The sequence below is a fragment of the Salvelinus alpinus genome, chromosome 16 (assembly GCF_045679555.1).
Source record: "Salvelinus alpinus chromosome 16, SLU_Salpinus.1, whole genome shotgun sequence".
NCBI classification, from domain to species: Eukaryota; Metazoa; Chordata; class Actinopteri; order Salmoniformes; family Salmonidae; genus Salvelinus; species Salvelinus alpinus.
This window is the reverse complement of record NC_092101.1, coordinates 41,492,388-41,517,685: the sequence shown is the minus strand read 5'-3', so window position 1 is coordinate 41,517,685 and position 25,298 is coordinate 41,492,388. Positions and strand designations below refer to the sequence as shown.

Genomic DNA, 25,298 nt, shown 5'->3' with positions numbered 1-25,298 from the left:
TTTAGGGTAATTTAACCACTTCCGGTTGCTCTAGGAAGCTTAAACTCAACACAGGTAATCCTCATAGTGGCCTGATGGATTGTCATTGAAGACAGCTTGAGATGGCAATCATAACCCACATAGGCATCAGGTTGAATTTAGTGCAGCAGGCAATGTATTCCTATGGGGAGAGATGTCAATGTAAACTGTTAGAAGAAAACACCCTGTTTTCACTGTTAAGGGTTAATTCCACACTGTCAAGGTTAGGCTTGCACAGATCGGGAGGACCTTGGGAAGGTTCCTGTGATTGAATTGTGCTTCTAGCCTCAACGGTTCTGCCGCTGTCACCCAAAAGCACCTCACATTTAGGTCAGGCTTCGTTTTGGGCCTTGTGCTAAGACCTTTCTGGATGTCAATATCGTTCCCCAAAAACGTCAGAGACAGCTGCTCTTCACATATGTGGCTCTGTATATGGCCCCCAACCATAATCTGGAAATATATTAAATTCAGACTATACATGGATACATAGCACTACCTAGGTGGAACTTGTAAGTCCTCCAAAAAGAGCCAAAAAAACCGGATAAAAATCTGTTTTTATAATATGTACTGGTTCATGAGGGTTGCCTAATCACACACATGACATTTTAGAAAGATGTGACCTTTTTAACCCTTTGAAGCAGCCCCTATGACCCCAATTCAAGGCACTTCCGGTTGTCACAGGAAGCTGAAAATAAACACATATCCTCATTGGGGTAGGCTTTTACAGAATCCTGAGTTTCAAGTCTTCACGTTAAGAACTGACTGATTTACAGAGGGTTGAACTCAGTGTTTATACAAACTGCAGGTTGGGTATATCAAAACCACTTTTAGGGTAATTTAACCACTTCCGGTTGCTCTAGGAAGCTTAAACTCAACACAGGTAATCCTCATAGTGGCCTGATGGATTGTCATTGAAGACAGCTTGAGATGGCAATCATAACCCACATAGGCATCAGGTTGAATTTAGTGCAGCAGGCAATGTATTCCTATGGGGAGAGATGTCAATGTAAACTGTTAGAAGAAAACACCCTGTTTTCACTGTTAAGGGTTAATTCCACACTGTCAAGGTTAGGCTTGCACAGATCGGGAGGACCTTGGGAAGGTTCCTGTGATTGAATTGTGCTTCTAGCCTCAACGGTTCTGCCGCTGTCACCCAAAAGCACCTCACATTTAGGTCAGGCTTCGTTTTGGGCCTTGTGCTAAGACCTTTCTGGATGTCAATATCGTTCCCCAAAAACGTCAGAGACAGCTGCTCTTCACATATGTGGCTCTGTATATGGCCCCCAACCATAATCTGGAAATATATTAAATTCAGACTATACATGGATACATAGCACTACCTAGGTGGAACTTGTAAGTCCTCCAAAAAGAGCCAAAAAAACCGGATAAAAATCTGTTTTTATAATATGTACCGGTTCATGAGGGTTGCCTAATCACACACATGACATTTTAGAAAGATGTGACCTTTTTAACCCTTTGAAGCAGCCCCTATGACCCCAATTCAAGGCACTTCCGGTTGTCACAGGAAGCTGAAAATAAACACATATCCTCATTGGGGTAGGCTTTTACAGAATCCTGAGTTTCAAGTCTTCACGTTAAGAACTGACTGATTTACAGAGGGTTGAACTCAGTGTTTATACAAACTGCAGGTTGGGTATATCAAAACCACTTTTAGGGTAATTTAACCACTTCCGGTTGCTCTAGGAAGCTTAAACTCAACACAGGTAATCCTCATAGTGGCCTGATGGATTGTCATTGAAGACAGCTTGAGATGGCAATCATAACCCACATAGGCATCAGGTTGAATTTAGTGCAGCAGGCAATGTATTCCTATGGGGAGAGATGTCAATGTAAACTGTTAGAAGAAAACACCCTGTTTTCACTGTTAAGGGTTAATTCCACACTGTCAAGGTTAGGCTTGCACAGATCGGGAGGACCTTGGGAAGGTTCCTGTGATTGAATTGTGCTTCTAGCCTCAACGGTTCTGCCGCTGTCACCCAAAAGCACCTCACATTTAGGTCAGGCTTCGTTTTGGGCCTTGTGCTAAGACCTTTCTGGATGTCAATATCGTTCCCCAAAAACGTCAGAGACAGCTGCTCTTCACATATGTGGCTCTGTATATGGCCCCCAACCATAATCTGGAAATATATTAAATTCAGACTATACATGGATACATAGCACTACCTAGGTGGAACTTGTAAGTCCTCCAAAAAGAGCCAAAAAAACCGGATAAAAATCTGTTTTTATAATATGTACCGGTTCATGAGGGTTGCCTAATCACACACATGACATTTTAGAAAGATGTGACCTTTTTAACCCTTTGAAACAGCCCCTATGACCCCAATTCAAGGCACTTCCGGTTGTCACAGGAAGCTGAAAATAAACACATATCCTCATTGGGGTAGGCTTTTACAGTATCCTGAGTTTCAAGTCTTCACGTTAAGAACTGACTGATTTACAGAGGGTTGAACTCAGTGTTTATACAAACTGCAGGTTGGGTATATCAAAACCACTTTTAGGGTAATTTAACCACTTCCGGTTGCTCTAGGAAGCTTAAACTCAACACAGGTAATCCTCATAGTGGCCTGATGGATTGTCATTGAAGACAGCTTGAGATGGCAATCATAACCCACATAGGCATCAGGTTGAATTTAGTGCAGCAGGCAATGTATTCCTATGGGGAGAGATGTCAATGTAAACTGTTAGAAGAAAACACCCTGTTTTCACTGTTAAGGGTTAATTCCACACTGTCAAGGTTAGGCTTGCACAGATCGGGAGGACCTTGGGAAGGTTCCTGTGATTGAATTGTGCTTCTAGCCTCAACGGTTCTGCCGCTGTCACCCAAAAGCACCTCACATTTAGGTCAGGCTTCGTTTTGGGCCTTGTGCTAAGACCTTTCTGGATGTCAATATCGTTCCCCAAAAACGTCAGAGACAGCTGCTCTTCACATATGTGGCTCTGTATATGGCCCCCAACCATAATCTGGAAATATATTAAATTCAGACTATACATGGATACATAGCACTACCTAGGTGGAACTTGTAAGTCCTCCAAAAAGAGCCAAAAAAAACGGATAAAAATCTGTTTTTATAATATGTACCGGTTCATGAGGGTTGCCTAATCACACACATGACATTTTAGAAAGATGTGACCTTTTTAACCCTTTGAAACAGCCCCTATGACCCCAATTCAAGGCACTTCCGGTTGTCACAGGAAGCTGAAAATAAACACATATCCTCATTGGGGTAGGCTTTTACAGAATCCTGAGTTTCAAGTCTTCACGTTAAGAACTGACTGATTTACAGAGGGTTGAACTCAGTGTTTATACAAACTGCAGGTTGGGTATATCAAAACCACTTTTAGGGTAATTTAACCACTTCCGGTTGCTCTAGGAAGCTTAAACTCAACACAGGTAATCCTCATAGTGGCCTGATGGATTGTCATTGAAGACAGCTTGAGATGGCAATCATAACCCACATAGGCATCAGGTTGAATTTAGTGCAGCAGGCAATGTATTCCTATGGGGAGAGATGTCAATGTAAACTGTTAGAAGAAAACACCCTGTTTTCACTGTTAAGGGTTAATTCCACACTGTCAAGGTTAGGCTTGCACAGATCGGGAGGACCTTGGGAAGGTTCCTGTGATTGAATTGTGCTTCTAGCCTCAACGGTTCTGCCGCTGTCACCCAAAAGCACCTCACATTTAGGTCAGGCTTCGTTTTGGGCCTTGTGCTAAGACCTTTCTGGATGTCAATATCGTTCCCCAAAAACGTCAGAGACAGCTGCTCTTCACATATGTGGCTCTGTATATGGCCCCCAACCATAATCTGGAAATATATTAAATTCAGACTATACATGGATACATAGCACTACCTAGGTGGAACTTGTAAGTCCTCCAAAAAGAGCCAAAAAAACCGGATAAAAATCTGTTTTTATAATATGTACCGGTTCATGAGGGTTGCCTAATCACACACATGACATTTTAGAAAGATGTGACCTTTTTAACCCTTTGAAACAGCCCCTATGACCCCAATTCAAGGCACTTCCGGTTGTCACAGGAAGCTGAAAATAAACACATATCCTCATTGGGGTAGGCTTTTACAGTATCCTGAGTTTCAAGTCTTCACGTTAAGAACTGACTGATTTACAGAGGGTTGAACTCAGTGTTTATACAAACTGCAGGTTGGGTATATCAAAACCACTTTTAGGGTAATTTAACCACTTCCGGTTGCTCTAGGAAGCTTAAACTCAACACAGGTAATCCTCATAGTGGCCTGATGGATTGTCATTGAAGACAGCTTGAGATGGCAATCATAACCCACATAGGCATCAGGTTGAATTTAGTGCAGCAGGCAATGTATTCCTATGGGGAGAGATGTCAATGTAAACTGTTAGAAGAAAACACCCTGTTTTCACTGTTAAGGGTTAATTCCACACTGTCAAGGTTAGGCTTGCACAGATCGGGAGGACCTTGGGAAGGTTCCTGTGATTGAATTGTGCTTCTAGCCTCAACGGTTCTGCCGCTGTCACCCAAAAGCACCTCACATTTAGGTCAGGCTTCGTTTTGGGCCTTGTGCTAAGACCTTTCTGGATGTCAATATCGTTCCCCAAAAACGTCAGAGACAGCTGCTCTTCACATATGTGGCTCTGTATATGGCCCCCAACCATAATCTGGAAATATATTAAATTCAGACTATACATGGATACATAGCACTACCTAGGTGGAACTTGTAAGTCCTCCAAAAAGAGCCAAAAAAACCGGATAAAAATCTGTTTTTATAATATGTACCGGTTCATGAGGGTTGCCTAATCACACACATGACATTTTAGAAAGATGTGACCTTTTTAACCCTTTGAAACAGCCCCTATGACCCCAATTCAAGGCACTTCCGGTTGTCACAGGAAGCTGAAAATAAACACATATCCTCATTGGGGTAGGCTTTTACAGAATCCTGAGTTTCAAGTCTTTACGTTAAGAACTGACTGATTTACAGCGTTCGCCACAATAACATCTGCTAACCATGTGTCTTTATATACGGTATGTTATACCATATATGGCATCTTGCCTATGCCGCTCGGTCATTACTCATCCATATATTTATATGTATATATTCTATTCCATCCCTTTACTTGATTTGTATGTATTAGGTAGTTGTTCTGGAACGGTTGTTGTTGAATTGCTAGATTACTTGTTAGATATTACTACAATGTGTCCTAAAATGGTTACCAATACAAGACTGTGTGTGTGTGTGTGTGTGTGTGTGTGTGTGTCAGTCCAGCAGTAGTCAGCTCATGCTGTGCGGAGCCTGTCACCACAGCTTACTGTAACAGAGGACTAACACTCAGTTGAACCATGAGTGTCTGCTAGCAGGATTGATGTTGTTCTTTAATAGAGCCAATCGATCACGGTCAGCTTAATGTTCCTTCCCCACTAGCAGCAGTAGTAGTAGTAGTAGTAGTAGTAGCAGTAGTAGTAGTAGTAGTAGCAGTACTATTATTAGTAGTATTAGTAGCATCAGTAGCAGTAGTAGTAGTACTAGTATTAGTAGCAGCAGCAGTAGTAGTAGTAGTAATAGTAGTAGTATTATTAATAGCAGCAGCAGTAGTAGTAGTAGTAGTAGCAGTAGTGGTAGTAGTAGTAGTAGTAGTAGTATTAGTAGTATTAGTAGCAGCAGTAGTAGTAGTAGTAGTAGTAGTAGTAGTAGTAGTAGTAATAGCAGTAGCAGTACTACTACTATTAATACTGTAGTGGTGGTGGTTGGATGGTGTGACTGTGTCAGAGATGTTAGACTGTTTTAGTGGCTCTCCGTCGGGCCCTACTGAGTTTGGCCCCCTTCAGATCCCGATGGGACAAGCTTTTCTCTCCACTTCTCTCTCTTTTCTCTCTCTCGTCTCTCTTCTCCTCTCCACTGTCTTCATTGTTACTTCTCCCAAACAGGACTTTGGAATGCTGGAGATTATTTTCCTAACCTTCAGTGGATGAGGGATTTGGACTGGAGAGAGGAGTGACGCTCGCAGTGATTGACAGTGAAGAGTTTTTCGGCTTTTGGTGTCCCTCTGGTGTTTCTCTCTCTCTCTCTCTCTCTCTCTCTCTCTCTCTCTCTCTCTCTCTCTCTCTCTCTCTCTCTCTCTCTCTCTCTCTCTCTCTCTCTCTCTCTCTCTCTCTCTCTCTTTCTCCCTTTCTTTCTCTCTCCCTGTCTCGCTCCCTCTTCCTCAGTGTTGGCAATGCTATGCTGGAATGAGAGTGGAAGAATAAGAGGCAGTGTCGTTTTTCCTGGAAAGAATCCCTGTGTCTGTCTGGATCTTGCCTGGGATCAGTGTAATGTGGGTTATGGGTGGAGCTGCATGGAGCTGTATGCCTTAAAGGTAGGCATGGGGTCAGGTGAAAGGGCTTGGTGTCTCGGGAGACGTCGTAAACAGACAGGTGTTTCCTGTTCCCATGCTGAGAGGACCAGGCCATTCGTTCTGAGCTGGAGACAGTTATAAACTATCAACAGATCCTTGAAATATGTTTTCATCATTTGATATATACCATTTTAATCTAATATATAATTTATATTAAATACTGTGTTGATATATACTGTATTTAAGGGTTGGGTGGTATTCAGATGTTCATATCGTCATACCGTTTCTGTACCATACCGGAGTATATGGTATTACCGGAAGTATACATAAGGGGCGCTATAAAAAAAACGTTTGTTTTTTGACACACAAAGCAATTTAGGCAACATGGATTTTGATCCTGGAGGGGATTGATTGTCTCTGCTGTAACTAGGGTTGCACATTTTGGGGATAATTCAGAGGTGGAAACTTTCCGTTGGAATTAACAGGAATATATGGGAATTAATGGGAATATATGGGAATTAACGGGAATATATGCAAATTAATATTAATAACATTTAAATGTAGATGTTTTTTGCATTGGATATATTTACCATCATATGGAGACAGAAACATAAACCTTTTACCTTATCATAAGTAGACATATTTGCAAAAGATTAATAAAAAACTATTTAGTTACGAATTGAACTTTAATTAAATGAGTTGACTCTTCACATGGGATGATTACACTGAACAACAAAAGAAAGGGAATATTGATTGATCCCCAATGATCCACCGCATCTCCCAAGAACGTTTTCAACATACATCTGTAAACGGATAGTCTAGAAACTAAAGCTTTGGTTGTCTTCCTCTCAGGCTTCCATGTCTTCTCCCTGGACTTCCTCAATGTCCACCTCTTGAACATCAGACTCTGAGGCCTCATCTTCACTGTCACTTTCACTGTCACTGACCTTTGTATTGGTCAGCCTGTTGCGTGCTTTGGTGTGTGTGTTCCCAAACAAGGACCAGTTGCGCTCTGAGGTGGCTGATGTTGGTGGGATTTGGAGGATGATGGAGGCAACAGGGGAAAGAGCCTCAGAACCACAAAGTCCCTTCCACCAGGTGGCTGATGAGATATGTTGGCACGACTGCCATATTGCATCTCCATCCCAAAGCCCTTGCTTGGAAGTGTACTTTGCCAGACTGCCAAGAACATTGCCCTCACTGCACTCACGCCAAGGTGGCGAGACACGGTAGTGATGACACCATAGGCCTTGTTGATCTCTGCATCAGACAGGATGCTCTTGCCAGCATACTTGGGGTCCAACATGTATGCTGCGGCGTGTATGGGCTTCAGACAGGAGTCTCTTCACACAATTTCCTTGGCTCTCTTGTAGAGTGTATCCATTGTTTTCGGTGCCATGATGTCCTTGAGGAGCAGATTCAATGCATGAGCAGCACAGCCAATGGGTGTGATGTGAGGGTAGGACTCCTCCACTTTAGACCAAGCAGCCTTCATGTTCGCAGCATTGTATGTCACCAGTGCAAATACCTTCTGTGGTCCAATGTCATTGATGACTGCCTTCAGCTCATCTGCAATGTAGAGACTGGGGTGTCTGTTGTCCCTTGTGTCTGTGCTCTTGTAGAATACTGGTTGAGGGGTGGAGATGATGTAGTTAATTATTCCTTGCCCACGAACATTCAACCACCCATCAGAGATGATTTCAATACAGTCTGCTTTCTCTATGATTTGCTTGACCTTCACTTGAACTCTGTTGAACTCTGCATCCAGCAAATGGGTAGATAAAGCATGTCTGGTTGGAGAGGTGTATGCTGGGTGAAGAACATTCAGAAATCTCTTCCAATACACATTGCCTGTGAGCATCAGAGATGAACCAGTTGAATACACAGCTCAAGCAAGACATTCATCAGCATTTCTCTGACTACGTTCCTCCATTGTATCAAAAAAACTTCTGATTCCAGGAGGACCATGAGCTGCTGCTATCGATAAGGTGTCTGATTCATCATTTTCACCTCAAATAGAAGTAGAGGGTCTTTTGTCAGAGGTTGCTTGTTGTGAGCGCTGAGGGATCATTATGCACTTGTCCAGATGATTCTGCATCTTTGTTGCATTCTTCACATATGACTTGGCACATTTTCAAATGTACACAGATATTCCCTCTACATTAGCTGCAGTGAAATATCTTCACACAGCAGATAGTGCCCGTGGCATTTTCCTGTAAAGATTAGAAAAAAAATAGTTTAAAAAACGAATACAATTCCATGTACAGATAAATAGATAAGCAGTTAGATTAAACAACTCCGTTGTAAGATAAATGTTTTAAAATGAAACATGTAAGGAAACAGGTGAATTAAAGTCCTCAGTTAGCAGGCTCAAGCAAGCTAAAACCCACATGGTAGGAAAAACTAACTTGCAGAAATTGTTAACAAGTTAGAAAGTATTTAAGCACACTTTGCAGTAGGCTACTATTTACTAGTTAACAAAAAATCATGTATGTCATATAAAATATATTCACCCCACCCAGTATTGTAATCAAAACTTGCCAGAAAGCATGTAGTCCTTGGCTCAGACAGTGTAGTAGTGTGGGCTCAATAGCATCTCATTTGTGTGCAAGAATGCACTGTGTATGCAGAGGGCTGCAATTCCATTGAATTGGTGATAGTTTAACCAAATATACCACAAGACCTAGAATTGCCTTATGTAGATCCCACAAAAAAAGGTTCACTGTTATAAGCTAACTTTTTTGATGAATTTAAGCAAAATTCCCCAAATTCTCTGGCTTAACTTCCCATGGAAAATGTACCTAATTTTTCTCTTTCTTTCTGCAGCATGCCATCAGTATAGGGAGGGGATGATGTCTGTCTGTCAGTATAAGGAGGGAATGAGGTCTGTCAGTCAGTAAATAGAGGGATGGGGTCTATCTGTCAGTATAGGGAGGGATGAGGTATGTCTGTCAGTATAGGGAGGGAATGAGGTCTGTCAGTCAGTATAGGGAGGGGATGAGGTCTGTCTGTCAGTATAGGGAGGGGATGAGGTCTGTCTGTCTCTCTCTCTGCACCTGGCTGTCAGTATAGCAAGGGGATGAGGTTTGTCTGTCAGTATAGGGAGGGATTAGGTCGGCCTGTCTCTCTCCCTGCAGCTGTCTGTCAGTATAGGGAAAGGATGAGGTCTGTCTGTCAGTATAGGGAGGGGATGAGGTCTGTCTGTCTCTCTCCCTGCAGCTGTCTGTCAGTATAGGGAAGGGATGAGGTCTGTCTGTCAGTACAAGGAGGGAATGAGGTCTGTCAGTCAGAATATGGAGGGATGGGGTCTATCTATCAGTATAGGGAGGGGTTGAGGTCTGTCTGTCTCTCTCCCTGCAGCCGTCTGTCAGTATAGGGAAGGGATGAGGTCTGTCTGTCAGTATAGGGAGGGGATGAGGTCTGTCTGTCTCTCTCTCTACAGCTGGCTGTCAGTATAGGGATGGGATGAGGTCTGTCTGTCAGTATAGGGAGAGGAAGAGGTCTGTCTGTCAGTATAGGGAGGGGATAGGGAGGGGATGAGGTCTGTCTGTCTCTTTCTCTGCAGCTGGCTGTCAGTATAGCAAGGGGATGAGGTTTGTCTGTCCGTATAGGTAGGGGATGAGGTCTGTCTATTAGTATATGGATGGATGGGGTCTATCAATCAGTATAGGCAGGGATGAGGTCTGTCTGTCAGTATAGGGAGGGATGAGGTCTGTCTGTCTCTCTCCCTGCAGCTGGTCGTCAGACCAGTTTAAATTAAGCATACTGGCGTGTTAGGGGATGGGCCTGCTGACAGGTGTGTGTTTGTGTCTACGTGCATGCGTGTGTGTGTGTGTGCGTGTGTGTGTGCGTATGCGTGTGTGCGTGTGTGCGTGTGTGTGTGTGTGTGCCTGCGTGCATGCGTGTGTGTGTGTGTGTGTGCGTGTGCGTGCGTGTGTGTGTGTGTGTGCGTCAGGAAGACACACTGATGAAAGACAGGTCAGATGGAGTGTGTGTAATAATAATGGAACATTTCTCCTCCAATTACACATCATCTTGCTCAAACCTGGGAAAAGTGGCGTTGTAATCAAAGCTCCAAACTCTATAGTATCTCCAAGCTACTAGAGGCTGACTGTTCCTCTGAAGAACAACATGCTTCAGTCATCAACGGATTTACAGACAAAGGCAGAGATTCAAATCTCAGTGGAAATTCCGATCAGCATATGGAATGGTTTGGAATAGATCCCAGTCCCAGGTCATCACGATGTCTAAATCTACATGATGTTTAAATCCAGTCCCTTTATCCTGGGCTTCCAAGATTCACATCTGCCCATGGGATAGATCAGCAGGGAGGAATTGGGGAATTCTCAATATGATCCAATGGGATATTGTCTATCAGTGGTGCGTGTGTTGTATGCATGCACAGACAGACAGTGACACAGACAGACAGACACACAGACAGACAGTGACACAGACAGACAGACACACAGACAGACAGTGACACAGACACACAGACAGACAGTGACACAGACACACAGACAGACAGTGACACAGACACACAGACAGACAGTGACACAGACACACAGACAGACAGTGACACAGACACACAGACAGACAGTGACACAGACACACAGACAGACAGTGACACAGACACACAGACAGACAGTGACACAGACAGACACACAGACAGACAGTGACACAGACAGACACACAGACAGACAGTGACACAGACACACCGACCGACCGACCGACCGACCGACCGACCGACCGACAGACAGACAGACAGACAGACAGACAGACAGACAGACACACACACACACACACACACACACACACACACACACACACACACACACACACACACACACACACACACACACACACACACACACACACACACACACACACACACACACACACACACACACACACACCTATTAATACACACACTCCTGTGTGTTGTCTTGTCAAGGAGAAATCAAGCTCTACAGTAGGTGGTATGCCCGGTTCCGGACTAGTCGCCCCTAAATCTGTCGTAATCTGAGTCCAGGGGGTATGGCAACGCCTTAAGCCCAGCAGTCATTAAACCGTAAGGCAACCCTGCATCTATGACACGATACACGTCTCTCTGTGACACACTACCCGTCTGGAAAAACAGGGTTGTCTGAACATGGCACCAGACTGTAATGTAAACAGCGCTCTCCTCTCATGTGGTTTGTGGGGATGGATGAAATGCTAACACACTATGCTAATGACCTCCCGTTGGCCTGCTATGGTTGTCTGAACTAATTCACATCAGACTGTGTGCGTGTGCGTGTGTGCATGTATGTGTGTGCATGTGACCGACCATCAGAACCAGCTGGTACTGGGATCCAACCCCCTAATATGGGTCTGACAGAGGGATTTTTAAGGTTGTGGACATTCTTCACAATCACTGGAAACGGCCATCAAACGGGCCACAAATGTCACTTTGTGTTTTAAACAGAGAGACTTTCTGTTTTATGCAACGTCTCAGCACTGCTTGTCATGTACAGTCAGTTAGTGTGTTTAGGCTGCTTTTGTCTTTCTAGGGCAACAGGAGCTATTTCTTCCTTTCCCTGCTGTGTATTGTTTTGTGACTCTCCTCCTTACCTGGTTCACTGACCTGCACAGCCTTCTCTCTCTCTCTCTCTCTCTCTCTCTCTCTCTCTCTCTCTCTCTCTCTCTCTCTCTCTCTCTCTCTCTCTCTCTCTCTCTCTCTCTCTCCTATAGTGTTATTGGGTTACCACAGGGCTTCCTGAGATGGGACAGGGGGTTAAGTTAGTTCCTGTGTTCTGCTGCCTGTGGTGCATTCAAGTGAATACTGTGTCCCTGGGCTGTTCCCCTTTCAATGCTTGAGTTGACCAGCCAAGTACTACACTGCAACAAGTACTCCTCAACAAACATACACACTAACACCATATGCACGCACACACACACACACACACACACACACACACACACACACACACACACACACACACACACACACACACACACACACACACACACACACACACACACACACACACACACACACACACACACACACACACACACACACACACACTACTCAGTCCTTACCCACCACATCCACTTCCTCCATCCTCATCTCATCAATCTTCTCACATTCCATCACAACGTTCCATCATAACGGCGAGAGCGCCATGTTTCTCCTCTCCTGTGATGCCCGGGGTCTGCTCTGTCCAGAGTAGCAGTTATTCCGGACAGTGACAGTGGAGCAGAGCTCCCTCCAAGACCAACCTGAGCCAAGTGGGACCAGAGCCCATCTCACAACACACAGAGTTTACGAGCATCGTCATTAGCCCTGAGTGTTCCTCCTCTCCTCTCATTTCCTCTCCTCTCTTTGTCTCTCCTTCATGAAAAGTTTTTAATCTCTCCAAACACGCTCGTCTGGCCAAGAGGATCATCATTTCCAATTGTATCTGACTCACATACAAGCTTAATTCCTCTAATAATTCATTAAGACTGAGACTGAGTCTGAGGAGCTGTAGGCTACATGGCTGCAGTCTGGACATATGCACAGTCAAACAGCCCTCTAAACATGTCACACACCCCTCCAAACATGTCACACACCCCTCCAAACATGGCTCACACCCCTCCAAACATCTCGCACACCCCTCCAAACATGGCTCACACCCTCCAAACATCTCGCACACCCCTCCAAACATGTCACACACCCCTCCAAACATGTCACACACCCCTCCAAACATGTCACACACCCCTCCAAACATGTCACACACCCCTCCAAACATGTCACACACCCCTGAAAACATGTCACACAGCCCTCCAAACATGTCACACACCCCTCCAAACATGTCTCACACCCCTCCAAACATGTCTCACAGCCCTCCAAACATGTCTCACAGCCCTCCAAACATGTCTCACAGCCCTCCAAACATGTCACACACCCCTCCAAACATGTCACACACCCCTCCAAACATGTCACACACCCCTCCAAACATGTCACACACCCCTCCAAACATGTCGCACACCCCTCCAAACATGTCTCACAGCCCTCCAAACATGTCACACACCCCTGAAAACATGTCACACACCCCTCCAAACATGTCACACACCCCTGAAAACATGTCACACACCCCTCCAAACATGTCACACACCCCTGAAAACATGTCACACACCCCTCCAAACATGTCACACACCCCTGAAAACATGTCACACACCCCTCCAAACATGTCTCACAGCCCTCCAAACATGTCACACACCCCTGAAAACATGTCACACACCCCTCCAAACATGTCACACACCCCTCCAAACATGTCTCACAGCCCTCCAAACATGTCACACACCCCTGAAAACATGTCACACACCCCTCCAAACATGTCACACACCCCTCCAAACATGTCTCACAGCCCTCCAAACATGTCACACACCCCTCCAAACATGTCACACACCCCTGAAAACATGTCACACACCCCTCCAAACATGTCTCACACCCCTCCAAACATGTCTCACACCCCTGAAAACATGTCACACACCCCTCCAAACATGTCACACACCCCTCCAAACATGTCTCACAGCCCTCCAAACATGTCACACACCCCTGAATGTCACACACCCCTCCAAACATGTCACACACCCCTCCAAACATGTCTCACAGCCCTCCAAACATGTCACACACCCCTGAAAACATGTCACACACCCCTCCAAACATGTCACACACCCCTCCAAACATGACTAGTGTTCCAGAGAAGTGTTTAGACTCTCCTGCAGGGAACCATGCTAGCGCAGAGGGGGGAAATATGGAATATTCCAATATAACACCGGATCAACAATACAGATCCTCCCCAACTTCTAATTTGAAAAACTGATAGCCAGTTAAGATGTTGGTTTGTTATTATTCTTGGCTATTATGGGATTCCCCTCAATCTAATAGTTACGTTCTTCAGCAAATATGAGGGAAGGGAAATCTAGGATCCCTTAATGATAATGTAGGAGAGCTGATTCATCAACCACACACATTCAGGCACGCACGCACGCACGCACGCACGCACACACACACACTTACACATACACACACTGCATAAAGGACATCCCACAGACTTCAGTTCAACATCAAGTTTTGATTTCCATTTGGTTGAGTTGTCAATTAACGTGAATTCAACGTGAAATCTACAAAACATTTCACCATGTCATTGGATTTAGGTTAAAACACCCCGAAATGCACTTATGTTGATGACTTCTTGCAAATCCAATCAGTCTCCCCACATTGATTCAACATCATGACATAGACTTTTTGGATTTAAATGATGTGGAAACAACGTTGTTTCCACCAGTTTTTGCCCGGTGGGATGAGACCCAAATCCTACGATAATATGAAATGGAACATTTCAGATTTGACTGTATTCCTCTATTCAGCCCTCAACCGGCTCTCTGTCTGGCCAGAGTCTGTTCCACTTGTTACCACATCACATGTGGTGCTTTCACAGTTGAGCTGCGTAAAATCTGAAGAAAATATTTTTATAGAATAAGCTCAAGTCGCTTTGTGATTTTATTATCATTATGTAAATACAGCTGGAGGGATGACGTGATGCTCTGATGTGAGGTGGTAGCCTGTTTGAAGAGAGATCACTGCTGCAGAGTCCAAGAGGAAGCCTAACTAACACATCTCTCATATCTCTCACATCATCCAAATCCAAATGTGCTACAATTGCATTATTCACCGTATTATCATTGTTTCTTCTTCCAGCACACATCAAATCCACTGAGAAAAAAAGGAATGCGCCTCTATTAACTTGTCCTTATCGTTTCCCTAATTTAATCAATCTGATTCCAGAAGTGTGTGTGTGCGTGCGTGCGTGTGTGTGTGCTTGCGTGTGTGTACTGTATGTGTGCGTATGCTTCTGTGTGCCTGCATACATGTTTGAGTGTGTGTGTGTGTACTGTGTGTGCGTGTGTGTGTGCTTGCGTGTGTGTACTGTATGTGTGCGTATGCTTCTGTGTGCCTGCATACATGTTTGAGTGTGTGTGTGTGTACTGTGTGTGCGTGTGTGTGTGCTTGCGTGTGTGTACTGTATGTGTGCGTATGCTTCTGTGTGCTTGCATACATGTTTGCGTGTGTGTGTGTGTACTGTGTGTGCGTGTGTGTGTGCTTGCGTGTGTGTACTGTATGTGTGCGTATGCTTCTGTGTGCTTGCATACATGTTTGAGTGTGTGTGTGTGTACTGTGTGTGCGTGTGTGTGTGCTTGCGTGTGTGTACTGTATGTGTGCGTATGCTTCTGTGTGCTTGCATACATGTTTGAGTGTGTGCGCCATGTTTGTGTGTGCGTCATATATTCATGTCTGGGTCGTGCGCGTATGTGTACGTAGCTCCTGCTCCACAATGCCAACCCTGCAGTAACAACAGAACCACAGAACCAGAGTCAGCTGTTTCCTTTATTTCCTGACCGGACATTCTTTTCTGTTTCATCTCTGCAGACCCAGGACCAGCCACTGTGACCAGCTCTAACCAGGCCCTATTTTTAGGCCTTCATTAACAAATGGCTCTAATAAAACCAACCCTTTGTTGCTGGGAAACATTAGAATGCTAATCTCCAAATTACCCTGCAATTTCCCAGATATTCCTTGATTGTGTAATGACGGGGTTCGGGTTGGGTTAGCTTGCAGATGTGAGGAGGGAAAACAGGGCCTCTCATCTGTGTTGATATTCCCCGGGACCAACTGAACGAACGGGATAGTTCCTGAAACAGAACCCTCTATAGTACACCTAACTAGCCCCCCTCTCCTCTTTCTTCCATCTTATCTCCTTTCTTCTCCTCCCTCCATGTCCACTTCATCTGCAGGGTCCTCACCTGACTCCAATTCCTCTGTAGGGTCCTCACATGGATCCACTTCCTCTGTAGGGTCCTCACCTGACTCCACTTCCTCTGTAGGGTCCTCACATGGATCCACTTCCTCTGTAGGGTCCTCACATGGCTCCACGTCCTCTGTAAGGTCCTCACCTGACTCCACTTCCTCTGTAGGGTCCTCACCTGACTCCAATTCCTCTGTAAGGTCCTCACCTGCCTCCGCTTCCTCTGTAAGGTCCTCAACTGGCTCCACTTCCTCTGTAGGGTCCTCACCTGCCTCCGCTTCCTCTGTAAGGTCCTCACCTGCCTCCGCTTCCTCTGTAAGGTCCTCACCTGGCTCCAATTCCTCTATAGGGTCCTCACCTGGCTCCAATTCCTCTATAGGGTCCTCACCTGACTCCAATTCCTCTATAGGGTCCTCACATGGCTCCACTTCATTTGTAGGGTCCTCACCTGGCTCTACTTCCTCTGCAGGGTCCTCACCTGACTCCACTTCCTCTGTAGGGTCCTCACCTGGCTCCAATTCCTCTATAGGGTCCTCAACTGGCTCTAATTCCTCTATAGTGTCCTCACCTGGCTCCACTTCATCTGTAGGGTCCTCACCTGGCTCCACTTCCTCTGTAAGGTCCTCAACTGGCTCCAATTCCTCTATAGGGTCCTCAACTGGCTCCAATTCCTCTATAGGGTCCTCACCTGGCTCCACTTCATCTGTAGGGTCCTCAACTGGCTCCAATTCCTCTATAGGGTCCTCACCTGGCTCCACTTCCTCTGTAAGGTCCTCACCTGACTCCACTTCCTCTGTAGGGTCCTCACCTGACTCCAATTCCTCTATAGGGTCCTCAACTGGCTCCAATTCCTCTATAGGGTCCTCAACTGGCTCCAATTCCTCTATAGGGTCCTCACATGGCTCCACTTCATTTGTAGGGTCCTCACCTGGCTCCAATTCCTCTATAGGGTCCTCACCTGACTCCACTTCCTCTGTAAGGTCCTCACCTGCCTCCGCTTCCTCTGTAAGGTCCTCAACTGGCTCCACTTCCTCTGTAGGGTCCTCACCTGGCTCCAAGTCCTCTATATGGTCCTCACCTGGCTCCAATATCTCTATAGGGTCCTCACCTGACTCCAATTCCTCTATAGGGTCCTCAACTGGCTCCAATTCCTCTATAGGGTCCTCACATGGCTCCACTTCATTTGTAGGGTCCTCACCTGGCTCTACTTCCTCTGTAGGGTCCTCAACTAGCCACTTCCTCTATAGGGTCCTCACATGGCTCCACTTCATTTGTAGGGTCCTCAACTGACTCCACTTCCTCTGTAGGGTCCTCACCTGGCTCCACTTCATCTGTAGGGTCCTCACCTGACTCCACTTCCTCTGTAGGGTCCTCACCTGGCTCCAATTCCTCTATAGGGTCCTCAACTGGCTCTAATTCCTCTATAGTGTCCTCACCTGGCTCCACTTCATCTGTAGGGTCCTCACCTGGCTCCACTTCCTCTGTAAGGTCCTCAACTGGCTCCAATTCCTCTATAGGGTCCTCAACTGGCTCCAATTCCTCTATAGGGTCCTCACCTGGCTCCACTTCATCTGTAGGATCCTCAACTGGCTCCAATTCCTCTATAGGGTCCTCACCTGGCTCCACTTCATCTGTAGGGTCCTCACCTGGCTCCACTTCCTCTGTAAGGTCCTCAACTGGCTCCAATTCCTCTATAGGGTCCTCACCTGGCTCCAATTCCTCTATAGGGTCCTCAACTGGCTCCACTTCCTCTGTAGGGTCCTCACCTGGCTCCACTTCCTCTGTAGGGTCCTCACCTGGCTCCACTTCCTCTGTAGGGTCCTCACCTGGCTCCACTTCCTCTGTAGGGTCCTCACCTGGCTCCACTTCCTCTGTAGGGTCCTCACCTGGCTCCACTTCCTCTGTAGGGTCCTCACCTGGCTCCACTTCCTCTGTAGGGTCCTCACCTGGCTCCACTTCCTCTGTAGGGTCCTCACCTGGCTCCACTTCCTCTTTAGGGTCCTCACCTGGCTCCACTTCCTCTGTAGGGTCCTCACCTGGCTCCAATTCCTCTATAGGGTCCTCACCTGGCTCCACTTCCTTTGTAGGGTCCTCACCTGGCTCCACTTCCTCTGTAGGGTCATCACCTGGCTCCACTTCCTCTGTAGGGTCCTCACCTGGCTCCACTTCCTCTGTAGGGTCCTCACCTGGCTCCACTTCCTCTGTAGGGTCAGCACCTGGCTCCACTTCACTGGCTTCATTGTGTTAGGAGAGCCAGTGGGCCGTCACGCTTCTCTCTCCTCTCTCCTATTTCCCTTTTTCCCTCTCCTTTCTTCTCTCCTCTCTCCTCTCTCCCATTTCCACCTCCTGTGTTTGTCTTACTATCATTACATCGTAAAAACTAGGCTACGTTATAGCTCATGAGACTGTTTGTAGTTTCATTAGATTGAGGTCTCAGCCACAGCCAGGAAATATAACCCTCCCTAGAGTTCCACAGCCTAGAGTAAATAGAACCCTCCCTAGAGTTCCACAGCCTTGAGTAAATATAACCCTCCCTAGAGTTCCACAGCCTAGAGTAAATAGAACCCTCCCTAGCCTAGAGTTCCACAGCCTAGAGGACATAGAACCCTCCCTAGAGTTCCACAGCCTAGAGGAAATAGAACCCCCCCTAGAGTTCCACAGCTTAGAGTAAATAGAACCCTCCCTAGCCTAGAGTCCCACAGCCTAGAGGACATAGAACCCTCCCTAGAGTTCCACAGCCTAGAGGAAATAGAACCCTCCCTAGAGTTCCACAGCCTAGAGTAAATAGAACCCTCCCTAGAGTTCCACAGCCTAGAGGAAATAGAACCCTCCCTAGAGTTCCACAGCCTAGAGGAAATAGAACACTCCCTAGAGTTCCACAGCCTAGAGGAAATAGAACCCTCCCTAGAGTTCCACAGCCTAGAGGAAATAGAACCCCCCCTAGAGTTCCACAGCCTAGAGGAAATAGAACCCTCCCTAGCCTAGAGTTCCACAGCCTAGAGGAAATAGAACCCTCCCTAGAGTTCCACAACCTAGAGGAAATAGAACCCTCTCTAGAGTTCCACAGCCACATTCAGCAGTGTCATCATCAACATCACCCACAAGTATGAATCAGTGTGCCAAAACATTCCACCAACACTAATTGTTATGTTCTGAAATACACTTGATTATAATACCAGCATGTTGTTTACAGCCATGTTAATGTAAGAGCAGAGCCTCATCAGCCTGCCTGTCTGGCTGCCACAGGGACAGGTGCAGCTGGCCTACACCATGCAGCCTCATTAACCCAGGCTAGATTCCTGACACTACGCTGAGCTGCACCGCGCTTGTTATTCCCTCCCAACACGCCACGTGTTGAACCGCACATTATCACTCAATTAACACCTCCCAGTCCGTTCCAACACAGATCTCACAGGTCCTCTAGTCTACTGCCTCACTCTCTGCTGCGCCCCTCTCACTGCCATGGCGCTCTTACTGCCATGGCCCTCACTGCCATGGCCCTCTTACTGCCACGGCCCTCTTACTGCCATGGCCCTCTCACTGCCATGGCCCTCTTACTGCCACGCCCCTCTTACTGCCATGGCCCTCTTACTACCATGGCCCTCTTACTACCATGGCCCTCTCACTGCCATGGCCCTCTCACTGCCACGGCCCTCTTACTGCCACGGCCCTCTCACTGCCACGGCCCTCTTACTGCCACGGCCCTCTCACTGCCATGGCCCTCTCACTGCCACGCCCCTCTTACTGCCACGCCCCTCTCACTGCCACGCCCCTCTCACTGCCACGGCCCTCTTACTGCCACGGCCCTCTCACTGCCATGGCCCTCTCACTGCCACGGCCCTCTCACTGCCATGGCCCTCTCACTGCCACGGCCCTCTCACTGCCATGGCCCTCTCACTGCCACGCCCCTCTCACTGCCACGGCCCTCTTACTGCCACGGCCCTCTCACTGCCACGGTCCTCTTACTGCCATGGCCCTCTCACTGCCACGCCCCTCTTACTGCCACGGCCCTCTTACTGCCATGGCCCTCTCACTGCCACGCCCCTCTTACTGCCACGGCCCTCTCACTGCCATGGCCCTCTCACTGCCACGCCCCTCTCACTGCCACGCCCCTCTCACTGCCACGGCCCTCTCACTGCCATGGCCCTCTTACTGCCACGGCCCTCTTACTGCCACACCCCTCTCACTGCCACGCCCCTCTCACTGTCACAACACTTTGGGTCAGTTTGAAAGGTTCCGGTGAGCAGGGGTAGGGGTGGCTCCAGTAAGGCTACTTACAGTAGAGCCTAAGTCTGTGACAGAGAAGGCCCATGTCTGTCTGTCTGTCTCTGTCTCTTTGTCTGTCAGCACTCTGTCCATTCGTAATGTTAAACAAGCACAGCAACCTGCAGAGAGGCTGTGGGAGCCTGCCCCATTAAACACACTCACTCAGGCATGGCTGTGCATCGGAACTAGCTACTTCACAGAGAGAAGGAGAAAATGAGAGAGAGAGAAGAACTTGGACAGAGAGAATCAGAGAGATACAGGTTGTGAATTTGTTGACAGAGTCTCACCAGTCGGTCAGAGGGAGACTCATTATAATAGTTTCTACCCCTACACAGCTCCAGCCTCCAACTGTGTTGTGTGCAGAGATATTAGATTGGACAGATGTGAATAGTTCCTTCTGCCTGTCTCATCTCTGGTTATGAAACATAGGCTGCGTCACAAATGGCACCCTATTCCCTATACACAGTAGCGCACTACTTTTGAAAAGGGCTCTGGTCAAAAGTAGTGCACTATGTAGGGAAAATAGTGCCATTTAGGATGCAACCAGAGAGGAGAGCTGCTGTGGTCAGGTATTAATAACTCCATGATGTTACCTGTCTGATACTACTGCCCTCTGGTCTTCAGTAATAACATCATCGTCATTATTATTATTACTCATGGATGAACTGTCATTACTCATTTTATATTTTCTTCTGAAATGTAAAACCCCACGTTTCTCCCTGTCAATGTGTATGTATTGATGGTGGCACAACCCAGAGTGATGTCTCCTCTGTCTTCTGTCTACAGGGTCTGATTTCCCCCACGACCCCAGTGTTGTGGCCCCCTCCACTTGGAACAGCTCAGGTGAGAGATAACATGTCTAACAGACAGCAAACACAATGATGTACACACAAACACACGATGATGTACACACAAACACACAATGATGTACACACAAACACAATGATGTACACACAAACATACAATGATGTACACACAAACACAGAATGATGTACACACAAACACACAATGATGTACACACAAACACAATGATGTACACACAAACACACAATGATGTACACACAAACACAGAATGATGTACACACAAACACACAATGATGTACACACAAACACACAATGGTGTACACACAAACACACAATTATGTACACGCAAACACACAATGGTGTACACACAAACACAAAATGAAGTACACACAAAAAACTATGACACACACACACAGTGGTGTACACAGACAGACAGACAGACAGACAGACAGACAGACAGACAGACAGACAGGCAGACAGACAGGCAGGCAGGCAGGCAGGCAGGCAGGCAGGCAGGCAGGCAGGCAGGCAGGCAGACAGACAGACAGACAGACAGACAGACAGACAGACAGACAGACAGACAGACAGACAGACAGACAGACAGACAGACAGACAGACAGACAGACAGTTAAACAAACAAACAAAGATAAACCTTTTAGAAGGATACCGTTGTGACCTCCCAGATAGAGGTGAGGATGGGATAAAGAAGAGCCAGTGGGTGGACTTGTTACTTTGATGACGATAAGACCAACCAATGGGTGGACTTGTTACTTTGATGACGATAAGACCAACCAATGGGTGGACTTGTTACTTTGATGACGATAAGACCAACCAATGGGTGGACTTGTTACTTTGATGACGATAAGACCAACCAATGGGTGGACTTGTTACTTTGATGACGATAAGACCAACCAATGGGTGGACTTGTTACTGTGATGACGATAAGACCAACCACTGGGTGGACTTGTTACTGTGATGACGATAAGACCAACCAATGGGTGGATTTGTTACTGTGATGATGATAAAACCAACCAATAGGTGGACTTGTTACTGTGATGACGATAAGACCAACCAATGGGTGGATTTGTTACTGTGATGACGATAAGACCAACCAATGGGTGGACTTGTTACTTTGATGACGATAAGACCAACCAATGGGTGGACTTGTTACGGCGATAGCTGTGATGCTGATTATTTGGCCAGTTATGTCAATGTTGTACTCCATGCACTCTGGCCCAGGACCAACAACACTGGGGTCCTGTGTTGTTTGTTTATGTCTATCAGCTGTTCCACTCCACTATTCCTTCATCACAGGCTAAGATTGTATTCATGCCACGGCAGAAGGAGTTCTGTACTGTTTGTATATCAGCATCCCTCCACTCCACTATTTTTAGCCTACAACACAGTGACTAGCTAGCTAACATATGTCTCTGTTATCTGATGGAAGGATGCTGAGTGGCCAGTGTTGTGTCTAGAGGCAGGGTTGGTTTTGATTCGTCGAGCACACAGCATTCAGGTCCTATGAAAGCGGCCGGGTCTCTCTGCATGCTCCACTGGAAGAATGTCATCATTGTGAAATAGATTCATATTGTGGCTGTCTGACATTAGTTTACAGCTACATAAACCTGAGTTTACATCCTGGGGTTTTCCAATAGACTGAGTGTACCAAACAACATTAGGAACACCTGCTCTTCCCATGACACAGACTGACCAGGTGAATCCAGGTGAAAGCTATGATCCCTTATTGATGTCACCTGTTAAATCCAATCAAATCGCTGTAGATGAAGGGGAGGGGACAGGTTAAAGAAGGATTTTAAATCATTGAGATAATTGAGACATGGATTGTGTATGTGTGCCATTCAGAGGTTGAATTGGCAAGACAAAAGATTGAAGTGCCTTTGAACGGGGCATGGTAGTAGGTATCAGGGGCACCGGTTTGTGTCAAGAACTGCAACGCTGCTGGGTTTTTCACGCTCAACAGTTTCCTGTGTGTGTCAAGAATGGTCCACCACTCAAAAGACAACTTGACACAACTGTGGGAAACACTTTGGAGTCAACATGGACCAGCATCCCTGTGGAATGCTTTCGACACCTTGTAGAGTCCATGCCCCGACAAGGCTGTTCTGAGGGCAACTAAATATTAGGAAGGTGTTCTTAATGTTTTGTACACTCAGTGTAGATATTTATATATGTCACTGGGTTTTCCACACCTTGTAGTGAGGCGGAGTTGGCAGGCAATAGACTGTACAGTACAGTATGGCACTGGTGTGGTGAGGAAGACAGATACGCAACACTGAGTACCTGGATACAGCCATTAGCCGTGGTATATTGGCCATATACCACGAACCCCAGAGGTGCCTTATTGCTATTATAAACTGGTTACCAACATAATTAGAGCAGTAAAAATACATGTTTTGTCATATTTGTGGTATACAGTCTGATATACCATGGCTGTCAGCCAATCAGCATTCAGGGCTCGAACCACCCAGTTTATAACATGGAATATTATAGTGAGTGTACAAAGAGATTGTAAACTTAGTGTGCTTCTAATGTGTTTGGCTGATCTTGATTGTATAAGTTTCAATCATAGCTTACACACACACACACACACACACACACACACACACACACACACACACACACACACACACACACACACACACACACACACACACACACACACACACACACACACACACACACACACACACACACACACACACACACACACAGACTCTTAGCAGCTCTTTTGCTTATAATATGGATTCAGAGCTTCACCTTTGCTACAGTGGAGAGCAGGGCCAGGCAGCTCAGCATCACTCCCATGTTATGTTAGCTGTGCTCCAGGTCAGGTTTCTAGTCTGTCTACTGCTGTGCGGGCCAGGCCAGCAGAATTTCTATGGCAGTATTAGACTGTATTAACCAATGACTCACTAACAGTAGCACACAGAGAGGTAGGATGCTGTTGAAGCAGGGGGATTTGGGTGGGTTTGACATGTGACGGTGTCTGTGTGAGTGTACGTGTGTGTGTGTGTGTGTGTGTGTGTGTGTGTGTGTGTGTGTGTGTGTGTGTGTGTGTGTGTGTGTGTGTGTGTGTGTGTGTGTGTGTGTGTGTGTGTGTGTGTGTGTGTGTGTGTGTTTTCCCCCCTCTCAGACACGGGTCCAAACAATGCCACAGTAATAAAGAGAGGGGTGATGATGGGAACAATTTAGCAATCTGGTGATATTAAAGAAACGTCATGAGCCAGGCTGGGTTTTGGTTTCAGAGGGATTGGGTTGCCAATCACTACAACACTCCACACAAGACAATTAGGGGAAGAATGGGCTTGTTGTACAAACATTGGCAGGTCATCGCTTTCCTCCTCTCTCCTCTTTTCCAGCTCTATTATCTATAATTAAGGCAGTCAGGGGAGTGTGCAGAGAGGCCCTTCCAAAAGTAATTTTCCCCTCAGCCTCTTCAGCCAATCAGAGTGTGGCATACTGGGATGTGACATTTTGCGACCTCTGTCATGGTCCCAAACATTTTGCCTCATGGGAAGGAGTGAGTTTACAGACAGACAGACAGACAGACAGACAGACAGACAGACAGACAGACAGACAGACAGACAGACAGACAGACAGACACACTCACACACAAACTGTCATCTCAGGAGTGTGTGCTTAGACAGCTCTCTATATGGTGCCTGACTGTGAGAGATCTTGACCTCTGAAGAGGATAGTCTGTGAGTGGTGGAGTGCTCATCCTATCAGACGTGTTCAGATATGAGTCACACGTCACTGGCAGACGAGGTACCACTTCACATAGCATAGCCCTGGCACATAGACACCGGACTAGCCACGGTTAGCCTAGCATCGCAGCCATGTAGTTATGGCTGGTCACAAGTAGTAGGGAAACTTAAATGCTAGAGCTATAGTATCATGTTATATTTATTTAGTCCGCTATGAGAGTTATGAATTGTTAAACTGTGTTGGGATCAAATTAATGCAGACTCTTTCTCTGCTGTACAGGTCAGGTCAGACAAACCGTCTGTTT

At 46.4% G+C, this 25,298-nt stretch overlaps 1 protein-coding gene across 1 annotated transcript in view; it reads left to right on the top strand.

Moving 5' to 3' along the window:
• ror1 (receptor tyrosine kinase-like orphan receptor 1) overlaps positions 1-25,298 on the top strand; it is a 246,609-nt gene that overhangs the window by 156,889 nt on the left and 64,422 nt on the right. The window contains exon 2 of the mRNA XM_071346251.1: positions 21,248-21,304. Coding sequence (XP_071202352.1) covers positions 21,248-21,304 — 57 coding nt within the window. The remainder of the gene's footprint in view (positions 1-21,247; positions 21,305-25,298) is intronic.